Consider the following 8622-nt stretch of genomic DNA (forward strand, 5'->3'; position numbering starts at 1 on the left):
CCAGTATTTTTAACTCAAGGTTGAAGGTTTAAGTAGAAACTCTAAAGTTTTTGGGATTAACATACCTACAGTGAATTGCTTATGTTTATAAATTAAGTCCCCATCACCAGGTGGAAGGAGGAGGAGAGAAAGGGGAGTAGCAAGATATGAAATTTATAATTATGTTATATGCATGTACCAGTATTTAGCAATGAATTCCACTATTAGGTATAGCTATAATGTACCATTAAAATACATAAATGAATAAATAAATGAAGTAAGGCCCCATCAGAAATGTTCAGTTAATGACTGGTACACAGAACCAAGAAGGTGCTTTGGAGCAAATGCCCAGCCTCCCTCTGAGACAAGCTGGTAAAGCATTCCTTTTCTGATAATCTCAGAATTCTCAAGTAGCCCTAAGTATTTGTGAGGGAAAGAATTAAACAAGTTGTAAGAAATACAAATTTATTTTTGACTGTAGGCCTCTGAGAGAAATAATATAGGGTTAATGGTACCCAAATGACTGCTACTTGGCATAAAATCTGCTGGTTAACCTAATTCTGTCCGGATGTATAGAGGAGTAATACTTGCCAATACATGCACCCAAAATCAGGTCAACTACATTATTTTTACTTTATTACTTTTTCTGGAGAACATTTGTTTCCTTCCTTTCTTTTCCTATAACTGAATCTCTGAGTTTGTAGCTTGAAAAGCTGAAGCAAGCAAGCCACATTCCATCCATCCCCTGCTCCTACTGGGAAATTTTTACACACACACAGAGTTTATCTTACCTGGGCAGCAAAGTTGCATTTCCCACCCTAAATAAAATCTGCTTCACCATTGAATCAATTCAAAGATGGGATAGATGAACCAAACATTTCCAAAAGACCTCATTTTTCAAGATTAAGTCTGGGTAATGGAAAAAAGAATTTAGTCACAGTGATATAAGCAGTGTGCTGCCAGGCCAGAGCAGTGAGTGACAATTTGGAAATATATTGAAAATACTGATTTATAGACGTTGATTAGCTTCCCAAACTTTGGATCACTTGCTTTGTTCCTTTCTGGTACAACCCCTTAACTTTCCTTTACTGGTATCTCCAAGATGGACTGTATTTCAGCATAGGTCTCAGGGTAGGGCTATGGCTAAGTCATACTGCAGAGTTCCAAAATTATAAATAAGCAGCTACATTAAGAAACATACATTAAACTGATAACAGTGTCCGTAGAGAGCCTTTAGAGGACACATTAAAATCAATCATGAAGTTAAAATACTAGCACATAGATGCCCCAATACTTTAAAATGAATTACTGTAATAGTGCATGATTTCTAAAATTGTAAGCATTATTCATTCATACTTTATAATGGCTGACTCATCTGTTAAATATGTTTAAGTATAGTCACACAACGTTAGAATTACTCAACATGCAAAATATCTTAATTACTCCAGAAGAAAGTTACTAAAAACTAGTATAGAACTAGATTTCATCACAAAAATGAATAAAGCTTCCTAACTTAAGCAAGTTCTATGATACATATATAGAAATCATTCCTTTCTAAATTTGCTCCTTTCTGCCTTTCTCCAAACCAGGTGATAGTTCCAATACTGGAATCCTGAGATGACAATTCCTTCTTCATCCCTTACTTTCTATTCCTATTTCACATTTCAGCACCTTCTCTCCTGGACTACTGCAACAGCTTCCCAATTGATATCCCTGGTTCTGGTCCTGTTTCACCCAAAATACTTATCATTCTCAAATCACATGATCACTCTGAAGTGCACATTTCTAATCATTAAGATCCACTGTTTGGTGAGTTTCCATTACTCACATGTGATATCAAATTTCTGGACAGGGCACACAAAGCCTTCAATGATTTGGTCCACGTTTACCTCTTTAGGCTCAATTCCTACTACACTTGCCTTACATTTTGAACCAACATTAGTTATCTACTCAACACCCAGTTATCTGCCTTAACTCTTACTGTCCATTTGCAATATATCTTTTGGTGGGGGGAACCCACAAGCAAATCACAAAAACACCAAAAAACTCTGGAATACACTCTAACAAAATTTAGTTTGGGAGTTATTTCTTCCAGGAAGCCTTCTCTGAGTTCCTCTCTTTTCAGCTTGAGCTAGTTAGGTGCTTCCATTATGCCCTGTGAATATTGCCATCATTGTATATAGAAACTCAAAAGTGTGGTCAAGGGATCAACAACATCAGCAGCACTTGGGAATTTGTTGGAAATGCAGCATCTCAGACACCACCCAGACCTATGCAATTAGAATCTGCATTTTAACAACATCTCAGGTGAGTCATATGCACATGAGAATTGGGAAGCACAGGTGTAATAATCTACTGAATACATTTTTCTCCTATCAGATAGTCTCAAACTTCAGCATACATCAGAACTACTTGGGATGCTTGTTATGATGCAAACTCCCAGGCCCATGTCTAACATAGTAGATCTGGGGAGGGGACCAGGAACCAGCATTTTTATAAGCACCCTAGGGCACTAAAAAAGAGCTTCCCACAATTATGCTTTGAAAGAAACACTGTTAGACTGTAATATAATGGATATAAGAGAGGAATTGAAAGGATATTGTAGTTGCAGAATGGTAGGCAGCAGAGAGATTAAACACAAGATACACAAAAAGTAGGTAGACTGTAAATGTGTCATAGAATAAAAACTGCCTAAACTTTTCCTAAAGAACAGCTAGGTCAAAAAAGCTTTATCTATACAAATTTTTATTATTCCAGTACAAATGGTAATAACTCAAACAACAAAAAACTCTAAACTACAGTCACAAAAAGAGCTGTTAATTGACAACGCTTACCATCTGAGGTTAGTCACTTAACTAGAAATTACCACTTTTCCAAGGTTAAAAGAAAAACCTCAGATGAAACAGCAAACACTATACTTATTTTCATGAAGCAAATGTCATTAGAAAAGTAAAAAATCATTTATTCTTGTCATACTAAAAGAAATAGGAAATGGAATAATTTTTCCAAAATACAGGGGCAGAAAATAATGTCTAAATATCTGGTCCAATATTTGCCTTACAAGTCAATGTTTCATATTTATCTGCAAAAAATAACTGAATAGAGAACACCTGAGTCATTGGCTTAACACTGTATTCCTGTTACTAGATACCTAGTAGTCATTCAATTAATGCTTGTGGAATTGAAGTGCAATACTAGGTAAGAATTGTGAGCCCCCCAATACATTGTTTTCATCTTAAAACTCTAACATAGTAGAAATTTTGTGATCAGTCACCTTTGCTTAAAAGGTTAAAGCTTCTTCATAACCATCTTAAAATCAATTATGAATCACACACATCACAAAAAGACCTTAATGATAAATGAAGGTAAAAACAGTACACAGGGAAAGAGAAACTAAAAAACCAAAACTAACTACAAAATCTGATACATTGTTACCTTTAAATATGGCTACTGAGTGAGCATAGGAAAACTAAAAATGATTAAAAAAATTCTATGCAAGTGACAAAACACTAAACATAAAAAGAATACAATTAATCCCTCTTAACCATTGCAACAATGGTATCTATTCTCTAACATACAACATTTGGTGTAGAACCTACTTAATAAAATTTTACAGTTTATTTAATAATTTTTAAGTCTGGCAATTTTTGCTGTTTTACTTATGTTGTGAGCAGAATTACACAACTTAATGCCAACATGCATGGTTTTGTATAAGCTGGAATTTTATAGATCAAACATAGTGGCATCTTGAAAATGTAACCACAGAGCTATAAGTAAGCAAAGCTGGACTATTTAAGTCACAATGTAACAAAAAAATATAATTTTTTAATCCAAATTCTCTGAGTTTTCATAAGATCAATCCCCATAAATTTGATCTATTAACATTTTAAAACATTTCATATCACTACCAAATGGACTAAGTTTTGGATTTCTTTCGTTTTGTGCATGGTGTTGGGGATTGAACCCAGAGTCCTATGCATGCTAGGCAAGCACCCTTACCATTGAACCCAGCCCTTGAAATCTCAATTTTTAAGGTGTAGATATGGGCTCTGCTAGCCAGTCCTACAGATGGAGAAAATAACATAAATGACATTATACCTTTTCAAGAATGTGTTTATCCTTCTAGGCCCAGCTCACATATTCAACAAATATTTCTTTACTGCTTATTATATGTCAGATACCATTCAAGGCACCAGTGCAATGCAGTCTCACAGGTCTTGGTGAGACGATCCAAATTGCTCAAACAGAAAGAAACAACAGCCAATGGCAAATATGGTGACCGAGCACTTGAAATGTGGTGGTTACTGGAATAGGGGAACTGATTTTTAACTTTGACTTAATTGACTCAAAACAAAACAGTAAAATGTGTCTAGTGGATCCCTTATGGGACAGGGCAGTCCCAAAGTGTTGTAGAGGTAAACAAGATAGAAAAAAATCCTACCTTCATGAATTTACAATTTGGTGTGACCCAAAGTTAGTAAATAAATCAACTAATAAATACATGTCAAGTGGTGATCACAGAGGCCTCTCTTAAGAAAACATGGATTAGGTACATGCCCTTCTATACGCTCCCATGAACTCTACACTAATATACAATTTTACTGGAACTTGTCTTATTTAGCTGTATTACAATACCTACCATAATATATATATATAAAACCAAGTAAAAGTTCTTTTAATGAATTTGTAAATTTTAACCAGATGAAAAACAGTTTTAAAAAATTAAATATATATATATATATATATATATATATATATATATATATATATATATATATAAATATATTTTTTGACCACGTGTGCAGAAGCAATCTGTAATTCCCCAAACTAACCTAGTAGTACAGTACTCAAAATACCAATCTGTTTCTTCTCATCCAGTCCCATGCAGTTCTGAAACCTCACTTTAAAACGCAGCAATGCGGAGCCAAGTATCACCTCTTCCTTTCGCTTTCTCAACCCCAGCTTTACTGTGAATCACATTCCTTAGCTAACTCTAACTTTACCAAAGGCAATTGCAAATTCACTTTAACGAAATGTTTCACGCAACACTGCACCTCTTTTGTTTACCATTGGATTTACAATTCCTGGAAAGTAAATTTCTACTCATACCTTACAGGCTCGCCACTGCTCCTACACACCAAAACTACATTTACTTCCAATTACGCGTTACTGACTACAGAAGAAAGAGAAGCATAGGAGCTTTGTGTTTTCCTTTTATAACATAAATAACGAAGCAAACTGAATCAAGGGATCTGGGAAACGAGTGAAAAGGAAGCTCAGAATAAACAAAAAATGGCTGTGTAACAAGACGGAAATTCAGGATTCCAAAAAACCTTCCACTTAGAGCTTTCCAAATCTTTCAGCCGTACTTCGGAGGTGCAAGGGTGACTGCAATTCCGCCTGAGACTGGTGGGAGCGGTCAGAGTCGCTGGACTGCAGTGCGGCCCCCTGCAGACGCCCAGTTCTCATTCCAGCCCCTCCTCTGCGTCTTTCCGAAGGGGCCGGGCTGCGCTGTACGCACTCCAGACTGTAACCACGAATTACCTGCTGGTCTCCAGCGAAGAGTAGCGCTCCGGCAAGACCTGAAGGCAGCGCTGGAAGAACCGCACGTGCCTGTCCCGCAGGAAATCCAGCCGCTCTCCCTCACCGCTACCAGGAAGAAGCTCATCCTCCGTGGCCGCCATGCTGCCCCGGAAGTGATGTCCACCGCGACCAGGAAGCAATATTCGTAAAAGGGTGATCAAACCCTAATGACCCGGATGTACTGGGTCACAAACCAACTAGATGGTGGGAGCCCTATACTGTAGACTGCAAATGTACAGCATTTTCTACTTTGAGCGCCCAGAGGTTCGCAAATAGTTAGGTCTTGTAGAATACAGCCTGTAAATTCGTTAAAACTTTGGTCCTAGTGGGATATTTGGGAGGAAGGGCAAGTACAAGAGCTTCAAGTTCATTTAGCCAAAGTACAGGCCCTAGAGAATGTTAAGAGGTAGATCTGAAAATAGGGATGGATCAGCATAAATTTGCTAATAGAGTCATTTTTGGGGGGTGCAGGGTGGGGGTTAACACATTTTTAAGCTTAATAGGGAAACTAAACCTAATTAAAATGGTGGATATAAACATGCTTTTTATGTAATTGCGAGCACTACAGAAGTTGAGATTTACCTAACTTTCTTTGGAATGACCAGAATCATTTAAAAATAAATGTATAAGGCTGGGGGTGTAGCTCAGTGGTGGAGCACTTGCCTTGCACCACGTGAGACCTTGGGGTTGATCCTCAGCACCACATAAAAATAAATGAATATTGTGTCCATCTACAACTAAAAAAAAATAAGTAAATGTATAATCTTCAACTTACCAAAGTTTGATGTAGTGATTTTTCAATAGAAATCATACTTTAAATTCTGACACCACCTCTCCACAACCCAGCTTAGCAATATGTAAGGCTGGGCCTAGGGTTGGGAGGCATAGTCAGTCAGGACCAACCAACACTCTTAGGGTATTAAAATACATAGTGTAATATTCATAGTAGTGCCAAGCTAGTATGTATCAAATTAGGTGTATTAATTGCATTAAAAAAGGTTTATTGGAATGTAATCCTATCATAGAGCACTTATATATATGCACTATACACACCTTACACAAAACTTACGTAATCATTTGTGAGACTGCATTTTTTTTCTTTCACAAATCTTACATATTTAACACCTGTGTCCAAGTGTCATCAGGAGTCATTGTTGCATCAATTCTCAACAGCAAAATAAGCTCAACATATTCTCCAATCAACCATATACTAAAGACAGAAATAAGGTGGTTCATTTTTCAAAAAATGGGGGTTTAAGTTACCTCTACTATGTACTTTTTCCTTTAAAGATTCATGAGGCAGAGGCTGGGGTTGTGGCTCAGTGGTAGAGTGCTCACCTAGCATGTGTAAGGCACTGGGTTTGGTCTTGAGCACCACATAAAAATTAAATAAAGGTATTGTGTCCTCCTAATATATATTATCATTATTATTATTATTATATATGATTCATTCATGAGACATTCTTGGGGAAGAGAAGGATCAAGTCTAAACAGCGTCTTTAAAATTAACTTTCTTATTAGAAATTTGGGTATACTTTTGTTAGCTTTCTTAGAAAATATTTTATTTAAAAATGTGCCTAATGGCTGGTGTTTTATTTATTCAACAATTGAAGGCTCCTTGAATGATTTTTGCTACTATTAACTACTTATTCACAGGCATTCCTGCATTTCTTTAATAAATAATGCATTGACAAACAGCATGATGGTCCCAGTGTTGACCTTGGTGCTTTGCTACAAATATAAAGCTCACAGTCCTTGTCCTTCAGTCATGACAGGAGTTTTCACTGTTATTACAATTAAGATCTCCCACACACGACATACAACACATACATAGATACCTGAAGATGTTAAAAACTGAATCACAACACTGATTTAATTTACTAGAATCAATTGTGCATGCTCTATACATGATTGGCAATTCTCATCAACATAGTCCTTAAATTAGGGAAGCCAAATATTTCATCTTGTTCTTAAGCTCAAGAGCTAGCAATTTAGTATGAAATTGAAGTAAAAGGTTGCTATGCTGGACTCACTGAAAGATATAATACATCTCCTAAGTAAGTAAAAGCCTTTTCATGAGTGACTCTGACTATACAAAATGTTTGGTATATGTACCACAGAATCTAATGCCACTGTACATAATTAACTAAGTACAGATAGCTCAAATCTTATGACACAGTATCTATAAATCAATATTATTTAGCCATTAAATGATAATGTTGAAGCCTGGTAGGGTGTCAGTGCATACCCAGAGAGTTGGTAGTCTGAGGCAGAAGGATCACAAGTTTGAGGCTATCCTAGATGACTAAGAGAGACCCTGTTTCAAAATTAAAAATAAAAAAGGGCTGGGGATGTAGCTAAGTGGCAGAATGTCCCTGGGTTCAAAAATCCCAGCACCAAAAAAAAAAAAAAGTTAAAATTATGTGGAAAATATGTATAATGTATTAAGTGATATGTGCCTCCATGTATCTGTTGTAAAATACATAGTTATATTTTAGAAAACTGTTGTCTTGGAATTATAGATGCTTTGTAACATTTCTTTAGTGTTTTCTTTCTAAACTTCTTATTAATATGCTATTTATTTATTTATTCTAATCAGTTATACATGACAGCAGAATGCTCTTCGATTCGTTGTACACAAATGGAGAATTTTTCACTTCTCTGGTTGTACCCAAAGTAGAGTCACACCATTTATGCAATCAGTCTCATTCTACCATCCTTCCTATTCCCATACCTCTCCCTTGCTCCCCTTTGCCCCATCCAAAATTCCTCCACTCATCCCATGCCCCGCCCCCCATTATGGATTAGCATCCACTCATCAGAGAAAACATTCACCCTTTGTTTTTTTGGGATTGGCTTACTTTGCTTAGCATGATATTCTAACTCCATCCATTTATTATTAATATACTTTTAAACCAGTGTAAGAAATGTATATTTGACATCTCATCAATGAACCTATAACTAAATACATTTTAGATTATGTTTATCTACATTCTTTTTTTCCCTAGTCTGAGGACTGAATTCAGAGCCTTGTGTGTGCTAGGCAAGCACTCTGCCATC

At 36.3% G+C, this 8622-nt stretch overlaps 1 protein-coding gene across 1 annotated transcript in view; it reads right to left on the reverse strand.

Annotated features, from left to right (window-relative positions):
* Positions 1-5697, reverse strand: part of Pggt1b (protein geranylgeranyltransferase type I subunit beta) — a 62969-nt gene extending 57272 nt beyond the window's left edge. The window contains exon 1 of the mRNA XM_027941099.2: positions 5524-5697. Within this exon, the coding sequence (XP_027796900.1) occupies positions 5524-5663 (140 nt within the window). The 5' untranslated portion in view covers positions 5664-5697. The remainder of the gene's footprint in view (positions 1-5523) is intronic.
* Between the last annotated feature and the right edge of the window lie 2925 nt (positions 5698-8622).

Source organism: Marmota flaviventris, chromosome 5 (assembly GCF_047511675.1).
Source record: "Marmota flaviventris isolate mMarFla1 chromosome 5, mMarFla1.hap1, whole genome shotgun sequence".
NCBI lineage: Eukaryota > Metazoa > Chordata > Mammalia > Rodentia > Sciuridae > Marmota > Marmota flaviventris.